Raw genomic sequence first — 25,241 nt, forward strand, 5'->3', positions numbered from 1 at the left:
GGTTTTTGTACCACCATGTAACACTGTGTGAAGATGCCACCACTATGTTCACTCTGACAGTAATAATCTCCTGCATCTCCAGTCTCAATTCTACTGATGGTCAGAGTGAAGTCAGATCCAGATCCACTGCCACTGAAACGATCTGAAATACCTGATGCTCTGCTGTTAGTCCTGTAGATCAGGAGTTTAGGAGCTTCTCCAGGTTTCTGCTGATACCAGTGTAAATAATTACTATTAGGAACAGCAGGACTGGTTTTACAGCTGATGGTGACTGAAGCTCCTGGATCAACATGTTTTACTGCAGGACTCTGAGTCACAGTCACCTGACCTCTGGATCCTGAAAACAATAAGAAGAATAAAGACGTTCACTACATGAAGAACCATGTGGAGTTTGAAGATCATCTAGTGGATCTTCTCCACATGGCATAGCCTCCTCACCAGTAGAACATGAAGCATCGTGTTACCTTGAGTGCAGAGAGCCAGTGTGCAGATGAAGATGGAGATGAAGGTCATGGTTGATGTGGGTGAAGATGCTGGTCAGCAGCTCTCAGTCATGAAGTGTTAAACTCACAGAGCTTTAAACCCTGACAGATCACTGAAGCATGTAGTGTGTGTGTGTGTGTGTGTGTGTGTGTGTGTGTGTGTGTGTGTGTGTGTGTGTGTGTGTGTGTGTGGAATCACTGGAGTGGAACAGAGGTTTTTGTACGACGGCTTCATTGGAATGTATCACTGTGTACACTTTTGGTGGAGGAACCAAACTCAGCATCAGTAAGTAGTTTTATTTCTTCTACATTAAAAACATTTTTATTTTTAATATCATTAATTAATTTTCATATAAACAAGAGAAAAATAAGTATTAATAACAATAAATAAACAGTAACTGAATATTTAACCTTGTAACTCAACGTCCCCTAAACTTAAAATCTTTGAAACTTGACGATCTTCGTAGAGAAATTTGTACCTTTGAACTCGACTTTTAGCTTAAACTGGAACTGTGTGGGACTGTCGCTTTGTTCACATTAATGCTGTCTGTGATCATGATAATGCTTTGCTATCATAACCATAACTGCTTACCTGAGGTTCTCTTCTTCAAATTGAGAGACTTTTGGAGACCAACATGGACTCTTTTTACTTCTATAACTCCAGATCAGAATTAGTTAGAAGCTAAAAATGTAATATGATGATTGTAAACAACATTTGCTACAGGAATAAATTGTTGGTAATGGAATATAATATTATAATATTATTTTTAATATATATAATAAAATATTCACATAATGAAATATATGCAGTTCCACAGAACCATGAAACACATTAACAGGTTTCACAAACATCCTTATAGAAAAAATAACTTGAAACTCAGTGCCACGCCCTGAAACAATTGACATTAAGTTAAGGTACCACTGTATATACAATTACTAAATATTCAACCTTTACTAAATACTTACAGTTTCTGAATATTAAAGACTGAATAAATGTGCAGGTGTTTTGATGGTAAATATAAAGCTGGTCTCTGGTTGATAAAGTTTGGTGTAAACTGGTACGAGTGACTGGTGCTGATGTAAAATCCAGACGAATGCTGCTGTGTGTTTGTGCTAAACAATGAATATTTCTGTAATCAGCTACATCTGGATGTGCTGCAGTCAGTCGTGTTGAATGCTAAAGTAATAAGAGTTGATATTGAATCTGTGCTAACAGAAGCTTGCAGATGTTTCTACTGAACTGCAGTGATGTGAGAACAGTGTGCAGCAGCACTGCATTGATGATTGAACACAGATGAAGGTTTCCAGTCTGGATGCTTAATAAGCAGTAAGGAGGAAATGATGTGGAAACGTTTCTAAATGGGACTTTTTGTTCTGTTTCTCCTGTACAGCCGGTCCCACGGTGAAGCCGTCCGTGTCTCTGCTCCCTCCCTCCTCTCTGCAGCTGTCTGAGGGATCGGCCTCGCTGCTCTGCCTGCTGTCTGGTTACTCTCCACAGGGGGCGCTGGTGAGCTGGACGGTGGACGGCACAGTGCTGCAGGACGGGGTGGTGACCGGAGCAGAAGAACTGAAAGGGGGAAGTTGGAGGCGTGGCAGCACCCTGACCCTCACCAAAGCACAGTGGGAAAAGGGGGAGGAGTTTGGCTGTAAGGTCTCTCACGGTGGCGTCGATCATCCCGTCGTATTCAGAAAGAACCAGTGTGAAGGCTAGCAGCTCCCAGATAGAACTGAACATGGAGACACTTCCACATGCTTCTACAATGGAGTTTCAGTTCTACACAATGCTGCATTTCTGTCTTTCCTCTGTTCAGTGTCCTGTTGCTCTTCCTGTAGTTTTGCTGTGCTGAAATAAAGCTTGATTTTGGACATTGTCTGGTCTTTTCTTCTAGTTCATCATCATGATGAGTGTTAGGAGAGAAGATCTTTAGCTGGAGATTCAGTGCTGTTTGTTGTGCTTCAGTGAGTTTGGATGAAGGAAGTTGAACATCTGGTGAAAGTGCTGCTCTATTCTGGGAGAAAGCAGATCACTCAGCCGTCTTCATGCAAATCTCACTTTCACCCCCATGTTCTCTCACTTTAGCTTCTACTCATTATAATTAGCTGCTTTTGGTTGGTTGTTTCACCTGTTAATTTGAGAAGAAGAAATTAAGCATTGGATTCCACATACACACGTTCTTTTATTCACCTTCGGGAGCAAAGATCAGACCTCAGAGCAAGTACATATGAATAAGAACATCAGTAGTACCAACACTAGATATTTTCTCCAACCCAGAGGTTAAAGTTCAGAGGTGATTCCACTCTCAAACAGCAATGTGAAGGTTTTGTAAAGGAGTTATTTCAGATTGTTCCTCTCAATACCAACCGCGTCCACATATTTATGCTCCTTCATTCTTTATTACACTTCTGTCTGAGTTGTGAAGAACGTTTGAAGATCCTTTAAAATTGCATCTATCAAAAGTGTTTGATCTTTATTCATTTTTGTCTGTGGTTTTATTAGAATGATGATATCTCTGAATGTGTCACTCATAGATGTAATACTGCCACCTTGTGATCATAGAACTGTCAGCTAAAACACTAAAAATATACTACATGACTAAAAATATGTGAACACCTGTATGTGTATTTTAAAATCACAGTCATCAATATAGAGAGGGAATAACAGTCTCCACTCTTCTGAAAAAGTTTTCCACAAAAACCTTTCATTTTTAACATTTCTGCCAATTCAGCTAAAAGTCATTTGTCAGGCCCTGATGTTCAACAAGAACTGATTTATTTCATAAGGGTTTAGTATGGTTAAACATTGTCAGAAGTATGTGGACACCTTCACATACATTGTTGGACATCAATTTTGATGATTTAGGCATTAACTGGAAATGTCTCCCACACACCCATCACAGCAGAAATGTTCACAAGTTACAAAATACAGTAAAGTCACAAGTCAATATAACACAGACAAAGCATACAGTGTATCACAAAAGTGAGTACACCCCTCACATTTCTGCAAATATTTCATTATATCTTTTCATGGGACAACACTATAGACATGAAACTTGGATATAACTTAGAGTAGTCAGTGTACAGCTTGTATAGCAGTGTAGATTTACTGTCTTCTGAAAATAACTCAACACACAGCCATTAATGTCTAAATAGCTGGCAACATAAGTGAGTACACCCCACAGTGAACATGTCCAAAATTGTGCCCAAATGTGTCGTTGTCCCTCCCTGGTGTCATGTGTCAAGGTCCCAGGTGTAAATGGGGAGCAGGGCTGTTAAATTTGGTGTTTTGGGTACAATTCTCTCATACTGGCCACTGGATATTCAACATGGCACCTCATGGCAAAGAACTCTCTGAGGATGTGAGAAATAGAATTGTTGCTCTCCACAAAGATGGCCTGGGCTATAAGAAGATTGCTAACACCCTGAAACTGAGCTACAGCATGGTGGCCAAGGTCATACAGCGGATTTCCAGGACAGGTTCCACTCGGAACAGGCTTCGCCAGGGTCGACCAAAGAAGTTGAGTCCACGTGTTCGGCGTCATATCCAGAGGTTGGCTTTAAAAAATAGACACATGAGTGCTGCCAGCATTGCTGCAGAGGTTGAAGACGTGGGAGGTCAGCCCGTCAGTGCTCAGACCATATGCCGCACACTGCATCAACTCGGTCTGCATGGTCGTCATCCCAGAAGGAAGCTGACGCTCAAGAAAGCCTGCAAACAGTTTGCTGAAGACAAGCAGTCCAAGAACATGGATTACTGGAATGCCCTGTGGTCTGACGAGACCAAGATAAACTTGTTTGGCTCAGATGGTGTCCAGCATGTGTGGCGGCGCCATGGTGAGAAGTACCAAGACAACTGTATCTTGCCTACAGTTAAGCATGGTGGTGGTAGCATCATGGTCTTGGGCTGCATGAGTGTTGCTGGCACTGGGGAGCTGCAGTTCATTGAGGGAAACATGAATTCCAACATGTACTGTGACATTCTGAAACAGAGCATGATCCCCTCCCTTCGAAAACTGGGCCTCATGGCAGTTTTCCAACAGGATAACGACCCCAAACACAACCTCCAAGATGACAACTGCCTTGCTTAGGAAGCTGATGGACTAAACCCAATTGAGCACCTGTGGCGCATCCTCAAGTGGAAGGTGGAGGAGTTCAAGGTGTCTAACATCCACCAGCTCCGTGATGTCATCATGGAGGAGTGGAAGAGGATTCCAGTAGCAACCTGTGTAGCTCTGGTGAATTCCATGCCCAGGAGGGTTAAGGCAGTGCTGGATAATAATGGTGGTCACACAAAATATTGACACTTTGGGCACAATTTGGACATGTTCACTGTGGGGTGTACTCACTTATGTTGCCAGCCATTTAGACATTAATGGCTGTGTGTTGAGTTATTTTCAGAAGACAGTAAATCTACACTGCTATACAAGCTGTACACTGACTACTCTAAGTTATATCCAAGTTTTATTTCTATAGTGTTGTCCCATGAAAAGATATAATAAAATATTTGCAGAAATGTGAGGGGTGTACTTTTGTGATACACTGTATATAGTAAATGTGTGTTTTTAATGTGAACATATATAATAGTTGTTTATTTTTATGCTACACCAGTTGACATTGTTTTAGATGCATCAGACATGTTAAAATAATCTGATGGATTTGTAACAAATATTCCAGTTTTAAGGATTGAACATCTGGAGGTGAACAATGAGGTGATGGTGGGTGCAGCTCCTGTGCTGGGATGCTTACAAGCACTAGTAGGTGATTCTGGCTAAAGTTCTGATGATGAAACTTATGTTTAAGTGAATTTAAATTTGATAAATGTTAACAAAGCAGAACTTTCATATTCATGTATATTTCACTTCATCTCTAGTTCAGCAAAGTTTGCTCCAGATCTGCCATCATTTTATATCTGTGTTAGTGTGGAATAAAGAATCGACTTCTTAAAGGCTGTTTCTCTTAAACTCCACACATCTTCTGCTGAGTCCAAAATCCATCATAGTTTTATAAACACCTGTACTAGAATATGAGGAGTTTATTGTCTGTCACCTCATCTTAACCTGCTTGCTGATTTTTCTGTTCACTTGAACAGTCTGGGTCACCCTGACCCACCATGACACTGTCATTAAAGATGTATACCACCCTGTTCCCTCCTGCACCTCTGGGAAACTCTGATCACTGTCTTATTTATTTAATTTAACTGGGCCAGTGGTAGCTCAGTGGTTAAGGTACTGGACTAGTAAACAGAAGGTTGCCGGTTCAAGCCCCGCCACCACCAAGTTGCCACTGTTGGGTCCCTGAGCAAGGCCCTTAACCCTCAATTGCTCATCGTGTACCGCTCATTGTGTAAGTCGCTTTGGATAAAAGCGTCTGCTAAATGGTGAAAATGTAATTCTAAATTACAAGCAGAAACTTAAAACTGCTAAGCCTGTAGTTAAAACAGTGAGGAAATGGACCAGAGAGGCTAAACTAGAACTACAGGACTGTGTTGAACACACAGATTGGTCCATTTTTGAAACTGCAGCTGCAAACCTGGACGAACTGACTGACACTGTAACATCTTACATCAGTTTTTGTGAAGAGGTGTGTGTGCAAACTAAAACCTTCTGCATATACAATAACAACAAGCCATGGTTTACACCCAAACTCAAACAACTGTGTCTAGGCAAGGCAGATGCCTACAGGAGTGGAGATAGGGTCCTGTACAACAAGGCAAGAAACACACTAACCAAGGAGATCAGTGTGGCTAAAAGAACCTACACTGAAAAGCTGAAACGACCCTGCTACAGTGTGGAGAGGCCTTGGAGAAATCACCAGTTACAGGAAACCTCCCCCACCCATAGATGCAAACAAAGACCTTGCCGACGACCTTAACGACTACTTTTGTAGGTTTGAAAGTGACCACTTCACACCCCTCAATCTACCCACCTCAACTGCATCCGTTATCTCATCTCTGACACCACCACCACCTTCTTTCCCCCCAGTCACCCAGGCTAAACTTGAGATAGGTGTCAAAGGTGTCAGCCAGCTCTTCTGGAGACAAAAGACCAGGAAATCATCTGGCCCGGACAACTTCTCTCCCTCCTGTCTCAAAGCCTGCGCTGACCAACTGGCTCCAATTTTCACACGTATCTTCAACAGATCCCTGGAACTGTCTGTTGTTCCCTCCTGTTTCAAACGCCCCACCATCATCCCGATCCCCAAGAAACCCTCCATAACTGGACTGAATGACTACAGACCGGTAGCATTGACATCAGTAGTCGATTGGTGCTAGCCCATCTGAAGGAAATCACTGGACACCTACTGGACCCACTGCAGTTTGCATATAGGGCTAACAGGTCAGTGGATGATGCAATCAACATCGGCCTTCACTACGTCCTGCAACACCTCGACTACCCTGGGACTTATGTAAGGATCCTGTTTGTTGACTTTTGCTCAGCTTTCAAAACTGTCAACCCTGGAATTCTCTCCTACAAACTCTCCCAGCTCACTGTGCCCCCTGCCATGTGTCAGTGGATTACCAGCTTCTTGACGGGCAGAACACAGCAGGTGAAGACAGGAGAAGTCACTTCTCACATTTGGACAGTCAGTACTGGTACTCCTCAGGGAAGTGTTATCTCACCACTGCTCTTTTCACTCTACACTAATGACTGCATCTCCAGTGACCCATCTGTTAAACTCTTAAAGTTTGCAGATGATACTACAATCATTGGTCTGATTCGCGATGGAGATGAATCTGCTTACCGGCGAGAGGTCGACCAGCTGGTGCACTGGTGCAGCATGAACAACCTGGAGCTTAACACGCTCAAGACTGTAGAGATGACAGGAGACACCCTCCAGCACTGCTCCCACTCACAATCTTCAGCAGTCCTGTTTCAACTGTGGAGTCCTTCAAGTTTTTGGAAACTATCATTTCCCAGGACCTGAAGTGGGAGTATAACATCAACTCCATTATCAAGAAAACCCAACAGAGAATGTTCTTTCTGTGGAAAATGTGAAAGCTGGGACTGCCACAGGAGCTACAAAAACAGTTCTACACTGCTGCAATAGAATCAGTTCTGTGCACTTCCATCACAGTCTGGTTTGGAGCAGCTACAATACAACACAGGAACAGACTGCAGCGATTGGTAAAGTCAGCTTAGAAAATCATTGGTGCTCCTCTGCCCTCTCTCTCCAGGACTTCTTCTTCAAGAACTAAGAAACGGGCAGAGAAAATTATTACTGACTCCTCACACCCTGGCCATTACTTCATTCAACCCCTCCCCTCCGGCAGGCGCTACAGGTCAATCACACTAAAACTTCCAGATTCAAGAGCAGTTTCTTCCCACAGGCCTTATCTCCCTCTAAATAAACAAATAAATGACTGACAATACAAACTAGAGTGTGACAATATTCACCCGCTGCCAATAGAAATATTGTAGCACTCATCCTACATGCTGTGCACTTTATTGTTATTTTTGTAGATATTCCACACGCTGCTTACTTACATGATCTGTATATTACTGCATATTGCCATCAGTATGTTACCATATATTGTTTACTATGTGTACTATAATTGTGTACCATCTGCCTATATGTACATACATACATTGGTCACTGAATACTGTACAGTACATACATACATGCACATGTCCATATGTTTTATATATATATTGCCTGTATATAGTCCTATAGTTTGTATATTTTTGTGTTTAATGTTCTTGTGCATTGTCTGTAACTTGTACACTGCTTGTATACTGTATTTATACTAGAGAGATACCATACCTGGGCAATAAATCTGATTTTGATGTTGTCTTCATGTTTGGCTTTTTCTGTAAATGGTAGGAGAGTTTCTGAGTACACAAACATGCAAAAGGTAGATTGGCTGCTCAAAAAGGCTTCTTGTTGGGAATAAACAAATGAGTAAATGGAACAAATAGAAATGGTTGTTATTATGTTAATAATAATAATAATAATAAAGCTTGTATTTAGGAGAAGTAGTGAGTGAGGTGTTTCCTGTACAGAGTGAATGATTGTACTGTATCACATCCTCCCCCTCAGCACCTGCAGTCGGTCCCAGCTGCAGCAGTGCAGTTACTGTACACTTCCACTCACCCAGGTTTTTGTACCACCATATAACACTGTGTGAAGATCCAGCTACCACTGATATGATGTTGACTCTTACAGTAATAATCTCCTGCATCTCCAGTCTCAATTCTACTGATGGTCAGAGTGAAGTCAGATCCAGATCCACTGCCACTGAAACGATCTGGAATACCTGATTCTCTTCTTCTAGCACCATAGATCAGGAGTTTAGGAGCTTCTCCAGGTTTCTGCTGATACCAGGCTAAATAATAATCACTACCACCAAAGTAAACATCAGAACTGGCTTTACAGTTGATGGTGACTGAAGCTCCTGGATCAACATGTTTTACTGCAGGACTCTGAGTCACAGTCACCTGACCTCTGGATCCTGAAAACAATAATAAGAATAAAGACGTTCACTACATGAAGAACCATGTGGAGTTTGAAGATCATCTAGTGGATCTTCTCCACATGGCAGAGCCTCCTCACCAGTAGAACATAAAGCATTGTGTTACCTTGAGTGCAGAGAGCCAGTGTGCAGATGAAGATGGAGATGAAGATCATGGTTGATGTGGGTGAAGATGCTGGTCAGCAGCTCTCAGTCATGAAGTGTTAAACTCACAGAGCTTTAAACACTGACAGAGCACTGAAGCATGTAGTGTGTGTGTGTGTGTGTGTGTGTGTGTGTAGAATCACTGTAGTGGAACAGTGTGAATGTGTCACTCAGAGATGCAATACTGCCACCTTATGGTGAAAGAACAATCAGCTGCTACATATGGAAGTATCTCCTGTACTGTCTCTTATTCTCCCTTTATTTACTATAGTAATTGTGACCTGCACTCATGTACTCAGTATTTAGGAGGGGTGTCCACATAATTTAAAATACTCCATATGATCTAAATAAAGACAGATGATAGTTTTATATAAAAGTTGTAATAAATGATCAGAAAGAGTTACAAGGTTTAGCTGAACTGAGCTGGAACTGAGATGCTGGTCTGTGGAACAAACAGACCATTTTAACCATCAACAGCAGAAACTGGAACCAGTCAGTATTTCATCTTAAATATTCTGTAGAATCCTCATGATCATCTGATCATCAGCTCTCATTTTATATTGGTGAGAACTGGTTATGTTTAAAACCACATCAAATGATGATCAGCTTTTATTTTCAGAGTACAGAGAGTGTAGATGAAGATCCTCCTCCTCCTCCTCATATCCACTATTAGGTGAATCTACCATATGTTCACATTGTAGGTATACTGTTACTGACTGTAGCTCATCTGTAATTCTGCACAGTGTTACGTGTTCAGTGATTTATGGGGTAGAAAGGAATCGATTCAATCATGAAATGACCAATCAGGAGATTTGATCTAAGTGATGAATCGTTCTCAGCACATTTTATTGTTTGTATGAACTGATACTTGAATTGATCAGACCGAACACTATATGACCAAAAGTATGTGGACACCCCTCCTAATTATTACATTCATGTGTTTCAGCCACACTCATTGTAAACAGGTGTATAAAACCAGTTATATAAATTATATGCTTATAACTTTGTGGCAACAGTTTAGGGAAGGACCCTTTCTGTATGAGCATGACTATGTCCCTGTGCACAAAGCAAGATCCATAAAGACGTGATATGACATGGAACTCTAGTGTCCTGATCTAAACCCTATTGAACACATTTGGACTGAATTGAAACATCGATTGTGAGGCAGGTTTTCATGTCCAGCATCAGAACCTGACGTCTTGTGGAAAACTTTCCAGAAGAGTGAAGACTGTTAGAACTGTAAATTAGAGGGAGGGTTTTTGACCCTATAGTATATTTTACATTCACTTTAATCACATCTATCTGAATGTACAGAACATGTCATGATGGTTTCATTCATATCATCTCTTCTAGCACAGCTGCTTCATCTCAAACCTTCATTCTACTAGTGAGATGTACTGATGAGAATCCCTGTTCCACAGTGAGGAGAGCACCACAAAGAGAGGAACATGCTCAGTACTGTAGTGCTTTGTAGATGATGGTGTTCAGTGGAGTGCAACTTTAGCAGCTCTGCAGATGTTCTCAGATCAGTGTGTGTTTCAGAGAACTTCCTCTACAGCTGAGGGAGGTTTTTGTACCAGTAAATAACACTGTGTGAGTGGATAGCTGCTACCCTGCTGACAGTAATAATCTCCTGCATCTTCAGCCTGGACTCCAGTGATTTTTAGAGTAAATTCTGTACCAGAGTAACTTCCACTAAAACGTCCAGGAATCCCAGACTGAAGATTATTTGCATTATAAATCAGGAGTTTCGGAGCTTCTCCAGTTTTCTGCTGATACCAGTGGAGATAGTAGCTAATGCCCTGACTGGATCTGCAGTTGATGGTAACAGTTTGTCCTGGAGAAACCGAGTGAGATCCTGGAGTCTGAGTCATGATGATTTCTCCAAACGACTCTAAAGAGAAGAAGAGAGAAAAGTTGAAGGTGATAAAGAGACGGTGATGGTGAGCGCTGATGTTGGAGGACTGATATGAAGATAGTAAATAAACAGTGAATCTCACGTTGAGTGAGGAGGCCGAGTGTATTCAGCAGTAGAATCAGAACCTTCATCATTGTGCTGCGTCTCAGTGACTCTGAAAGTCCTGAACCCAGTCTGATCAGAACTACAGCTCTTATAGTGTGTGTGTGTGTGTGTGTGTGTGTGTGTGTGTGTGTGTGTGGAATCACTGGAGTGGAACAGAGGTTTTTGTACGACGGCTTCATTGGAATGTATCACTGTGCTACACTTTTGGTGGAGGAACCAAACTCATTGTAAAAAGTAAGTAGTTTTATTTCTTTTAAATGAAAAACATTTTTAATTATTAATAAGAATAAATATACAGTAACTAATATTTAGTAATTGTGTCTATTGACGGCTGAGTATTAAAGACTGAATAAATGTGCAGGTGTTTTTGATGGTAAATATAAAGCTGGTCTCTGGTTGATGAAGTTTGGTGTAAACTAGTATGTTTGTAAAAGTGTGTTTGTGCTAAACAGTGAATATTTCTGTAATCAGCTACAGTCGTGTGAAAAAGTTAGGACACCCTCTGTCCTAATAGCTGGTATTTCCCTCTTTGTCTGAAATAACCTCACTTAGACGTTTCCTATAACCATCTACCGTCTCTGACCGACTGGGAGAAAGTTTTTCTCTCTCCTCCATGCAGAATTTATTCAGCTGTGTGAGGTCTGAGGGGTTTCTTGCATGCACAGCCCATTTTAAATCACCTCACAGCATCTCAATAGGATTAAGATCCGGGCTTTAACTTGGCCATTCCAGAACTCTCCATTTCTTTCTTTTGAGCCATTCTTTGGTGGATTTACCGGAATGTTTGGGGTTGTTGTCATGTTGCATGATCCACCTACGCTTCAGCTTCAGTTTTTGGACAGATGGTCTTACATTTTCCTCAAGCACCCTCTAAATTCATTGTGGATTATATAATGGAGAGCTTGACAGACCCTGCTGCTGCAAAGTTGTTAAATGTTCTCCACTTGTAATTATTTTCTAATTGTATTGAGATCTTTTTAAACCACTTCACAGACTCATATGCATCTACAAGTTTCTTTCTGAAGGCCTCAGAGAGCTCTTTATATTGGTTTGCTCTTGATTGTTGAAGTGAGTGTTATCACCATGGTGAGATCTAATGTCTGAGCTTTAAATAAAACTCCGGTGTCCTCTAACAATGGTCTAATCATTACAGCTGATGTGGTGACCTGATTCTAATTTTAGACATTTTAAGTAGTAATAAATGTGGGGGTGTCCTAACTTTTTCCTTACAATAATATTCATTTTTTTATTACATTGACAGCTTGTGTTTAAAAGTATGTTTTCAGTTTTGTTTAATGATATGAGCTCCATCTCTCAGTACTGTTTAAATGAAGCTAAAATGTCAATATGTTTAAATATGTAAAAAAAAAGAATTCTCATGGGGTGTCCTAACTTTTTCGTATGACTGTACATCTGGTGTTCAATGCCAAAGTAATTAGAGTTGATATTGAATATGTGCTGACAGAAGCTTGCAGATGTTTCTACTGAACTGCAGTGATGTGAGAACAGTGTGCAGCAGCACTGCATTGATGATTGAACACAGATGAAGGTTTCCAGTCTGGATGCTTAATAAGCAGTAAGGAGGAAATGATGTGGAAACGTTTCTAAATGGGACTTTTTGTTCTGTTTCTCCTGTACAGCCGGTCCCACGGTGAAGCCGTCCGTGTCTCTGCTCCCTCCCTCCTCTCTGCAGCTGTCTGAGGGATCGGCCTCGCTGCTCTGCCTGCTGTCTGGTTACTCTCCACAGGGGGCGCTGGTGAGCTGGACGGTGGACGGCACAGTGCTGCAGGACGGGGTGGTGACCGGAGCAGAAGAACTGAAAGGGGGCAGTTGGAGGCGTGGCAGCACCCTGACCCTCAGCAAAGCACAGTGGGAAAAGGGGGGGGAGTTTGGCTGTAAGGTCTCTCACGGTGGCGTCGATCATCCCGTCGTATTCAGAAAGAACCAGTGTGAAGGCTAGCAGCTCCCAGATAGAACTGAACATGGAGACACTTCCACATGCTTCTACAATGGAGTTTCAGTTCTACACAATGCTGCATTTCTGTCTTTCCTCTGTTCAGTGTCCTGTTGCTCTTCCTGTAGTTTTGCTGTGCTGAAATAAAGCTTGATTTTGGACATTGTCTGGTCTTTTCTTCTAGTTCATCATCATGATGAGTGTTAGGAGAGAAGATCTTTAGCTGGAGATTCAGTGCTGTGTGTTGTGCTTCAGTGAGTTTGGATGAAGGAAGTTGAACATCTGGTGAAAGTGCTGCTCTATTCTGGGAGAAAGCAGATCACTCAGCCGTCTTCATGCTAATCTCACTTTCACCCCCATGTTCTCTCACTTTAGCTTCTACTCATTATAATTAGGGGCTGGTTGCACTTTTAATAATTAACGATGCACCTGTTTCTGTTGCAACATTCTGCCACCCTGAAATAAACCTTAAAAAATGAAGCACTGAAGGTTTACACACATACACACATTCATTTACTTATTAACGGGAGGAAATACGAAGCCTTAGAGGAAACGCACGTAAAACCAACACTATTTTATTTCTTTTTTATACAGTATATACAGCTGTTTATTTCAGATTACCACTTCAAACTAATTTATGCTCCTCCATTTTTATAAATCCACACTTCTGACTGAGGTGTCAAAAAATTTTAAACAGCTTTCAAAAATGCATTTACCAAAAGTCTTCGATCTTTATTGTTTTATTTTAATGCTTTATTAGAATGATGAAAACACAGAATGTCATAAGTAGATGTAATACTGCCACCTTGTGTCGATAGAACTGTCAGCTAAAACACGTGGAAGATTTACATGAAAAAAAAACTAAAAACATAATATATTACCAAAACTATGTGAACACCTGACCATGCAGGATAATGCATTTTAAAACCAATCATTAAAATGGAGTGTAAATAAGAAACTCAGTGAATCATTTTAGTGAATTCACAAAGAGTCCACATGTCCTGAATTCTATACAATCCCAAATCAGAAAAATATTTACTTTGACTTTTATTTGATGTCAGACAGGATGAAGCTGAGATATTTCATGTTTTATCTGCTCAACTTTATTTATTAATAAACATCCATTTCTGCATTTCAGGCCTGCAACACATTCCAAAATGAAATTGGGACAGTAAAGCATTTACCACTTTGTACTATTGGCCTTTTTTCACCACTTAAAAGATGTTTCCTTTGTGCGATGGTCCATCCTAGTTGCCTCCGAGCCCAGAGAAGTTGAAGCCACTTCTGGACATGGTTAACATAAGGCTTCTTTTTTGCACAGTAAAGTGTTAAGTATCATTTGTGCAGTAACTCTGTATTGTGGAGCTTGATAAAGGTTGGATAAACTAATCCCTCACCCATGTGGTTATATCAGTTATTGTTGAGAGGCATGTATATTGTACTGAGCAATTACAATAAAGTTGAATCCATCCATCCATCCATCCATCTATACATCTATCTAGAACATCTCTGTATCTCTGATGCTTTATTGGGATGACAAAAATTTACACTTGTATTATCACCTGAGATAAAGAAATAAAATCTGACGTGCAAACGTTTTGAAACTTGATATTTTATTTTCTAAGACATGAAGCAGTAAATATTAGCAGAAAATGAACATGTTCACGTTTGTTCCCTTTGTTCCCCTTGTTCCCTAGAAGCAGGGGGAAGGGTGTGAGGAGGTGACTGGATCTTTGTGCTAGGATCGATCTGGTAACGTTTTGTTTAAGATAGTGTAAACCTGCCAGGTGGAGCAGGGTGTAGGGGGTTGGGGGTGACAGGCTCTTTGTATTAGGGTCCATAATCATTTCTTTATGGTAGTTTAGTTCTGGTCAGGTGAGGTTTAAGAGTGGTAGATGGAAGGGTGTTAGGGGGTGATATAGGATTGTTGTATTAGGGTTAATAAAGTTTCCTTTTGTGGATCTTTGTGGTAATGTTTCCTTTATTAACTACAGTATGTTAAACTTTCTAAATGTTATTAATTATTATTATTACTTTTTTAATTACATAAAAAGTTTTATATAAAAATGTAAAAACAGATTTGATCTAAATCTGCATCCAGAACTTTCAGAACTATTTAATCATGATGTTCTTGAGTTTAGGTTGTGTCCACATTTGAAGAAGTAGAGTAGCATTGCAGCTAAATGAATTCTGCTAGTCTGCAGGTCATCAGTGACAAATGTAAAAGAGAAGCTTTTAATTTTAGCGTTTTCGTGCTGCTTAATTTACTACTGTATATCAATCATCATCTTTTGGAAAACCTCCCCAAGTTCCTCCATTTCAGCTTGATGTTCTGTTCCATTCCATGCTCCTTCAGTTTCTGCTGGATCTGGAGAGAAGAAGATGGATTTATTAGGAACTCAGGCAGGATGATGGAACTGATGTGTTGTGATTAGAGTAACACTGGTAGAAGAACTGAATCCAGCAGCAGATGATGATGATGATTATAGAACAGTCTGTGGATCAGAGCTTAATGAACATTGAGGTTCCTGCTGCTTAAATAAAGAGAAACCAAAGATCCCGCCAGTCTTTTTGTTAACCTTTCATACTCAATTATTTAGTTTGATCGCCTGACACTCTTGGACATCGGTGCATTGATAAAAACGTATTTCGCATCCGCCTCTTTGGTTACACTTAAAACGACGCAGGAGGAAGAAGAGTAAAAGAGGCAGCCATGCTGGGGATACAAAACTTTAACCCTCTTCCAAGTATTTTGCTTGCAACCGTTCAGTCACTTATGAACAAAATGGATGAACTTAACACTCAGATCCAACTCCAGTGTGACATTAGTAACTGCTGTGTGCTAGCTCTAACAGAAACATGGCTTGACGTGATGGTGTTACAACCCTAGAGGTTGTTAGTTTTTTTGTGTGTGTTTCCTTTTCTTCTGTCTCTCCCTGTCCTTAATTTCCAGGTTTTCCATAGCCTTTCTGATTGGCTATGAGAGGAAGCGCTTCAGAGATAAAAGAGCTACCTTGAGGACGTGAAGAAGAGGCAGATTTGAAAGGCTGTGTGCTGTTCACCTGTTGCCTCACCTTGTTCTTCAGCCAAACCAATTGTTTGATTGTTTTGTGGTGCATTCCTAACAGTGGTTCCAGAATAACACCACCTGGTTTCACCATTCATCGCCAGGGCAGAACAACAGACCCTGGTTTTGGTGAACTCACGTTGAGGAACGGATGTTTCGGTAGCCGCTAATTATTGCTCTCCCGGTGCTGAACTCATTACAGTTAAGATATGAACCTCTTTCCTTCCTCACAAAGTCAGCTCAGTCATTCTAACTGTAACTTACATCCCTTCCCAAGCAAATGAAAACTGTGGACTGGACTTCCTAATGGTTTGGAGAACTTACTTACAAACTTACGCTGTTTTTTAATGTAGTAGGACTGTAAAAGGGCCAGTCTAAGGAAGGTTCTGCCCAAATCCTCTCAACATGTTACATTTACAACTTGGGCAGACCAGACTCTGGACCACTGCTACACTGCAATCAAAGACAGCTACAAAGGCCTTCCCGCCCTGCATTTGGTAAAGCCGACCACACCACCATTCTTTTTCTACCTGCCTACAAACAAAAGCTTACACAGGAACGAATACACAAACTCTGTCCCTACATTAGCATGTGCACAAAGAACATCAACATACAATTCTTTCCGAATTCTCATGTACATTCTTCTTACTCACGACTGAGTTGCTAAACACAGCTCCAGCATCATACTCAAGTTTGCTGACGATTGCACCATCACAGGCCTCATCACATGGACTATAGAGAAAAGGTCAGAGAGCTACCTCAATGGTGCAGCACCAGCAACCTACAAGGCTTTCCAGACAGTCAGGAGAGCAGCTGAGCTCATCATTGGTCACAAGCTTCTAGCCTCACAGGACATCTACCACAGCCAATGTCTAAAAATGACCTTAGATGGACTGTTCACATCAGGCAGACGCTACCGCAGCATAAAATCTGGGACTAGCAAGCTGAGGAACAGCTTCTTCCTGCAGGCCATCAGAATACTGAACAATATATAACTCACCTTCTTCTCAACCAAAACTCACATAACGTACACCCACACACATACACACTCACATACTGGGCATGTGCAGTAACACTATCACATCACTTCAAACTACAGTTGGGACTAGAACCTCTCCTGCAGTATTATTCCTAAATCACAGTAGAAACCTTCACACAAACAGCTTGTTTCTAAGCTTTTTTATTGTCTTTTGTATTTCTTCTATTTTTATTACCTTATCGTGTTGGGAGGCTTGGTTCCAAATGTACAATTGCTGCTAACATTTGTACAAATGACAAACTTGTAACTTAAACTGTACATTATCAGTAGAACCTTGTAGAGAATGAGACCCACCTTCTCCAGGAGCGCTGCCTGTACTGCAGAATCGTTCATGTTCTGATTCGACTGAACCTTCAATCTCAGGATCTGTTTGTGTCCTACATCTGTTCAGACAAAGATGAAACTGAAATGATAAAACAATCAACATTGTTGTACATATGACATTGAAAACAACTTCATCTTACCCCTGTGGCAGAAGAACGGTTTGAGGTCGGAGCACAGAGCATCAGCGGCCCGAAAATTAGATAAATAACCGCAATCTTTATACGCTACATCAGTTTTAGGTTCTCCCGGAATCCAGGTAATGTTGCCCAGGCTGGTCTGATCTGACCACTTCCAGGTGATCCTGGACAGACCGATCCAAGTCCAAAAAGATATCATACCACGTACAACAGAGGTTTCAGTTTCATCTCTCACACTGGTCAGGTCGGTGTGATGCAGTCTGCAGTAACGCTGAGCTTCAAACCAGCTCTTACTGTTAGAGATGTAAACGTACCTGCTGGTCCCAGTGTTCCTCTCTGTGAGAATTAAAAACACATCATTCCAAAAGAATAAAAAATATACAGACAACAACTTAGATGATTAACATAGTGAAGTAGAAAGTTTTATAACCTGTAACTTTCTTTTTTAATACATTTACTTTTAATTTTATTTGATGTCAGACAGGATGAACCTGAGATATTTCATGTTTTATCTGCTCAACTTCATTTCATTTATTAATAAACATCCATTCCTGCACTTCAGACCTGCAACACATGGTGTTGTTTAGGGCTAGTAATGAGGTTAAAAAAAATATAAATGGTGCAAGTTTAAATAGGTGATGTTAAGGATTTGCATATTTCTCCCTCCACAGTGCAGAATATCATTAAACCATTCAAGGAATCAGGAGGAATTTCAGTGTGTAAAGACCAAGAGCACAAGCTTAATCTGAACGCTCGTGATCTTCCATCCCTCAGGCGGCATCAAGAACCACCACTCACTAGCTGATATAACCACATGGGTGAGGGATTAGTTTATCAAACCTTTATCAAGCACTACAATACAGAGTTACTGCACAAATGATACTTAAACCTTTACTGTGCAAAAAAGAAGTCTTATGTTAACCATGTCCAGAAGCGGCGTCGACTTCTCTGGGCTCAGAGGCATCTAGGCTGGACCATCACACAGTGGAAACGTGTATTGTCATTAGATAAATCAGCATTCCAGGTCTTTTTTTGGAAAATATGGACGCCGTTTGCTCCGGACCAAAGACGAAAAGGATCATCCAGACTGTGACATGGCCCCATGCCGTGAAAGACTTATGGACTTGTTGCTAATGAGTGCCCTTGGTAAAGGTCATTTACACTTCTGTGATGGCAGCATTAATGCATAAAAGTACATTGAGATGAGCAAATGAGCAATGAATTATTACATCAAACACTATAACAAGCCCACTTACCATCATAGCACACAAAGGAAAACACATCAGCGCATTCTCTGTCATGCCAAGTACCATCGTATCTAAAACGAGCACACTCCTGTTTCTTTCCAGTATTGTCCGGCTGATCAAAATACCAAAACGTTACAGCTCCTAGACTCTCATTTCTGTAGGACCAGCGCCATTCATGTGATTCTTTGTACAAACCAACCCAAGCATCAGAAGTGAACTGGTTCATCTGAGCTTCAGTTTGAAGTCTTGCCATGTCAGCATCACTGCTGATGGTAGCCAGGTCTGTGTACGTAGCTCTGCAGTAAGTCTGAGCATCGTACCATGTTTTATTCTGCTGGATCAGATAGTATTTATGCTGGGCGAGAGGTATGAGGGTGGAGACTCCTGTAGAACAGATTAATTCATTTATTAATTCATTTACCCAAAACAACAGTCATTTATACATTTATCTTACTAGTTATTCATGCATTCATTAATACATTAATCCTTTTAGCAGTCACCATTTAGCAGACGCCTTTATCCAAATCAACTTACATTACTGGGACAGCATACAGCCTAAGCAATTGAGGGTTAAGGGCCTTGCTCAAGGGCCCAACAGTGACAACCTGGCAGTGATGGGGCCTGAACCAGCGACCTTCTGATTACAACACCTGGTCGATGCGTGGAGCGGATGGAGCATGCCCCACTTCCGACTACCAGGCCAGATACTACATTTGATCTTAGCCAAAAGGCCAAGAACCTAATTTAGCGTAGTCAATTTCAGGACCAATGAACCCAAATGATCAAGTGCAACAAAGGCAGGAAAAAACCTTTTTAAATATTACAAGAAAGAAACCTTGAACCAAACTCCACTATACTCAACAGGGACCCATCATTCATGGGTGGCTAAGAAGATAGTGTAAATAGATTGGAATTCAATTATATCCCCTCCATGCACTCTCTCAACCGGTGTTCCTCAGGGCTCTGTACTTGGTCCACTTCTTTTCTCTATCTACACCCACTCTCAGGGTAAGGTCATAGCCTCCCATGGCTTCTCCTACCACTCCTATTCAGATAATACTCGGCTTATGTTAAGTCATACAGACTAAAACAAACAATGCAACAGCACCACATACATGCCATCATCTGGTCCATAAGCACACTGAAGATCAAACGGCTTATAAAAGTGCAAACCACTAACTTTAACAACAGTTTCTCTATCATCCCCCTCAGACACTCTAAATGCATGGTAATGCTCACTGAAATACTCTGTCACCAGTGTATTAACTGTAAAATAAATACATTCATGTACTAAAAGAATCTTGGTGATTTTCAAGAAGACTGGAACCTCATGCTTTATTTCATTGCAAACAATAAGCCCTACTCTGTATTCTGTGCCATCAATCCTAACCCAGTTAGTGAAATAGACACTTTCATCTACAGGAATTTCAAGTGAGTTGGCTAGCTCTTTACCACAATAATAATCTGAAAGAGAAAACAAAGACATTGGGCCACATTCTTTATGCTGCAACCTTAAGGTGTCCCAGTGATATCCAATGGACATTTGGTGTTTTTTGGCTAGAGATTTTGTGACATTCTTAAAGTTCTTCAGCGTGTTCTTAAACAGTTTATGCTTTGCTTCAAACCTCATACTCCAGGTGTGTAAGAGAGGGCCAATCTTCCTAATACACGAAGGGTAGTGTATCATAAAATGATGCTTTGGTATTAAATTTCGATCGGGGTACAGTAGTGTAAAAAGCTGGTGGTGTTCACAAATTAAGTGTTTAAGTGCTACAGTCATGCCATAAGTGAGATTTGGTGAAAAAATTATGTTCATTATTTGCAACAAAAGAAGCAGAAGGTTCCAATTTCGATTCTCAGGTGGAACCACATCTCCAAAGAGCAAAGGAGTGTTTCTGACAAGGCACAGAGTTTGAACGGAATTCAGTCCCAAATTGTTTCCACTGTTCTCTAAATTTACATTTGTTGGGCAGTTTTTACGTTCCAAGTATCCATAGTCAAATGAATAGATTCGCGAAAGCAGATCTTGCTTTGAGATAAAGTTCTCAGTCAAATACCCAAACAACAACTTAAGTTCATACTGAGCCACTCCTTCGAGAACATCATGCATGATATAAAATGAAAAATTGTTGCACACATGAAAAAACTGCAATGTGTTCAATGACGAACATCTTTTGATGCCATACACAGAGTTAAGTTGTGGGTTTGACTGGAGAGTTTCAAAATGCATTTCAAAACTTGCCTTTTCACGCATTATAACTTTACGGTCATCCTCACAATAAACATTCTGGGCATCAGCCTTATCGATCAAGCATAAACGGCAGAAATACTGCCCACTGCAGGACTCTGTAAAACCAAGAATAGCATGCATTGCCAAATTATCTCCTGTAATTTGGCTGATTGTGCCATAAACTTTTTCAGTGGATATAGGCAAATATATTCCCTCACTTTCGAGTGTTTTAAGGTCTAAAATCAAAGGTTGCAGAATCAGATCAAATCCATATTTCTTTAAGTCTTGGCAATGAAACAGAGACACTAAATGTATATTCAACACTGCAGAATTGAATTTTGGAGGCAGGTTTCGTAACACAAAATAAAGGCAGCCTATCTTGTGAATGCCATGTTTTGAGCCAAGAGGATTGGCTGTCTCAAAGTCGTCATAATAGAGCTGGATTTGCAAGGCATTTGTAAACTTAGAGAACAGAGGATGGTTCTTAAAGTAACTTCCATCACTGAAGTCCTTGTACACACTTCCAGGAGATGGGGTATGTGCTTTGACCACATCACAAATCTCTGAATTTCTGAACATAAATTTCAAACTTTCCAAAATAGGAATATAAATGAAGGTGTCATTCACTGGCATTTGACTGTAAGTACCAGTTTTCTTGTCCCGTCTACTATCATACCTAACCCCCAAAACAATTTCCACTGGCTCAACAATTCCCCACTTCTCAGTAAAGAACTTCTCCCTTTTGGTATCAGAATTAAAACATGCAAAGGGGTTTTCAAAATCTTCCAAGTTTTGTTCTACAACTGACCTTATAGGAACTGTTTCAGGAACTACTGAGAGAACTTGATGCTTTATATGTGAATGCACCTCATTTGTAAATTCTTCGAGATCACAAACAATAGAAGAGACTACACTAGTGGGAGCACCACTTCCTTGTAGTTTAGCAACGACCGATGCACACATGCTTTTCATATAGTCTGAAGAAAGCACAGACCCACTCTCCTGAAAATCTCCTGTTTCCACCCGAGACTGTGTACATACATTTGGTACTGAAGTGGATGATAAGATTCCTGAAGGAAGTGCCAATAAACCACACCTCAAAGAAGAACTACTGTCAGTATCACTGTGGAACTGATGATTGGTATCTAAATGTTTTCTAAACCCAGAATATGTGGAAAACTGTCTTCTACATGTGTCTTGTGCACATTCCAATTTAAAATTTAAGTTAGGATAAAAGCCATGGCCTAATCTTAAGTGACTTATGAGGGCTTGACTAGTTGTATATAATGCATTGCATCTAAAGCAAGACAACATCCTCAAGTTCTAGTTTTCTCTAGTTGTTCAATAGTTTTGCACGTAGCTCCTTTACTCTTGGTGACTCTTGTGTTTCCAACATCAATAAGGTAGACAGTTGTTTGAATGAAAGTGTAGAAGTTAAAAAGCATACCATCATGTGTCAAATTAAAAACAAAATGAGCTTTGAAAAGCTCATCAAATGCACCAAGAGAACCAGCAGTCTGACATGGGATGAGCTTTTTGTCAAGGGCTACATAGTAACTGTTTATCTGACCTCGGCTTCGTCCTACAGCAAGAAGGTTCGGCTGTCGTTCATTCTTTTTGTCGAAGATGTTCTTCAATACTGTTGCAAGACTTAAAGGGGAAAAAACCATTCCAATCACATTCAACCAAGGCCAGAGCACAAAAATGTAGAGCTTTCTCTTCTTACGATACACCACAAGTCTGTCAGAAGCATCTGTAGCACTAATTTTCACAGCTTTCTTTCCCCCAGGTGGAGGTGGAAGCAGATGAATAAGCAAAAGCAGAGTGGCCATGTCACTGTCCCAGTCTGAGGATGAGCAAAAAATCATTTGTAAAATCTAATTAATAGAAATACATTTTTTGTGAGGAAAAAGTTAGCACACCCCCATTAGAGTGGATCAGGGCAATTAGAAATAAGCTGTTCCACTGTCCGCAATCTTTTAAAATCCCTTTACAGCTTTATCTGCATCTAAAGTATTTGATCTAAAGGCCTCACAGAGCTCTCTGGATCACCTACAAAATGATTTTTAACCATGTTGTAATCATTGCAGCTGATGTGGTGCACCTGACTAATTTTAGACATTTTTAGTAGTAATGAATGTGAAAGTGTTCTATTATTGACGCTATGTCCATATAATGTACAAGAAGTCGATAACAATTATCCTGACAGACCTAGCTACAAATGTAAAATTAATTATACAGGCTGAAGAGAATAAAAAAATGAATTGGCATAAAGCAGCAATACATAAAGCAAGTTTACATTAAAATGCCATTGACTGATAGCAGAATGCCTGTGCTTTTTTCGGTACAAAAAGCAATTTATTCTTACTGGAGTGATCGTCAGTATCGGTTTCTTTTCTTGCTGACAACAGAAGGGAGCGCACAGGAGGAGTCAACGTCAGGCTCCCAGCTTCTTCAATGATTTTTGTTTTTAAGGCAGTGTCCCATCTTTCCAACATCTTGGAGGCTGTTTCAGCATTGAACAGAAGGGTGAAATCTTGGTTCACCTTAAAAAAAAAAAAACAGATAAAGAAATTAGACAACTATGCTTAGTAAGAGCACCTGTAATAGTTAGCTTCTTGTCTACTTACTAGTACTTTGGTGTCTAAAAAATGTGGAAAGGTTTGAAGAACATCAGTTGTTGTATCTAGGTTGTGGACAAGTTCATATCTATGATGAAAAGTTTCCTTCATCTTCAGGAATATCTGAGCTTCATCTGAAGTATGGGTGAGAAAGGCAATGGCCTCTCTTATGCCATCTTCATCAAGCTGCTTTTCAGGGTTGGTTGATCTCTTGAAGGATGGACCTCCTCCTAAGCCAAAGTCAGTATCATGCCTCTTGCCAAGACGATGAGACATGTTTCTCTGTACAGTCTTCAGTCTACAGCAAGATAGCCTGTTCCACTATCAGCATCATAGAAATGTTCCTGTAGCATTTAAAGACAAAAAGATTAGCTCATTGTAATATTTCCAGCTGATGAGTTAAACAGTTACACTTAAAAACAGAGGCAGACTGATGCCTCTTTTCCAATACACAGGAGAAAGCATATAGGGTTCTGAACGAGCTGATTTTTTGAAAACCCCATTCATTTTTGCAATTAAAAATCGGGCTTAAACCCAATACCAAATATGGGCATAAGAAAGACTACAAAACGACACATGACTTCAGTCTATACAAATATGTAATGAACTTACGTAGCCTTTCTTTGAGAATGGATCACGCAGTGATGGAAAAAGCGTCACAATACCAAGAGCATATTGCTCTTTCTGTTTACGTGTGGGAATCCTCCTTGAATAGCAAAAACAAGTACAGATGCTGAATTCATGTTTATATGCAACAGTGTATAGATACGGTTTATACATACAAATACCAAAGACACAAAACATTAATACCACAATACCAGGGGCAGCCATGGCCTGGTGGTTAGGGAACTGGATCAATCCCCTGGCAGGACATGACTGAAGTGTCCCTAGTTTTCATTTGTGTGTGTGTGTGTGTGTGTGTGTGTGTGTGTGTGTGTGTGTGTGTATTTACCTGCACAAATGGGTTAAATGTGGAGGTTAAATTCCTGTGTGTGCAAGTACAGTGGTGAATTTGTGCTTTTTAATTCTACCAGACAATATAACCTTCTTTACACTCATGCATTGATTCTTGGCACCCAACACCTTGTTGCCATTTGATGGTTTGTTCTCGTCTTCTGACCACTGCTAACCAGGAGCACCCAACGAGCCTTGCTGTTTGGAAGATGCTCTGACCCAGTTGTCTAACCATCACTATTTGGCACTTGTCAAAGCAGCTCAGATTCTTACATTTGCCAATTGCCAAATGTTTAATGCTGACTACAGGAGGAATATTTAAGAACATGTAGTGCTTGGAGCGCTAAGTGTATGGAGCTGCGTAACCAACCGGTCAGATTGTGTTTATGTTTAGGGGTATTGTTTCTGCAACATTATTTGTTTCACAAATTATATCAGCTTTTAAATATGCAAATAATGTAACTTATAGGTAAAAACCATTAACTAAAAATCAAAACAAAACCTATTAAGACTTACCCATGCACCTCTATCATATGTCCAACCACTATGTTG

General features: G+C 40.5%; 1 pseudogene and 2 gene segments (V, D, J or C); all 3 read right to left on the reverse strand.

Annotated features, from left to right (window-relative positions):
• LOC134316941 (zinc finger protein 850-like) overlaps window positions 1-25,241 on the reverse strand; it is a 1,214,164-nt pseudogene that overhangs the window by 386,173 nt on the left and 802,750 nt on the right.
• Window positions 8,443-9,110, reverse strand: LOC134317894 (immunoglobulin kappa variable 3-20-like). The segment is given in 2 exon segments: window positions 8,443-8,928; window positions 9,056-9,110. Coding segments are annotated over 2 exon segments (411 nt in total).
• On the reverse strand, window positions 10,632-11,200 carry LOC134317715 (immunoglobulin kappa variable 1-8-like). The segment is given in 2 exon segments: window positions 10,632-10,987; window positions 11,094-11,200. Coding segments are annotated over 2 exon segments (408 nt in total).

Source organism: Trichomycterus rosablanca, chromosome 1 (genome assembly GCF_030014385.1).
Source record: "Trichomycterus rosablanca isolate fTriRos1 chromosome 1, fTriRos1.hap1, whole genome shotgun sequence".
Taxonomy (NCBI): Eukaryota; Metazoa; Chordata; class Actinopteri; order Siluriformes; family Trichomycteridae; genus Trichomycterus; species Trichomycterus rosablanca.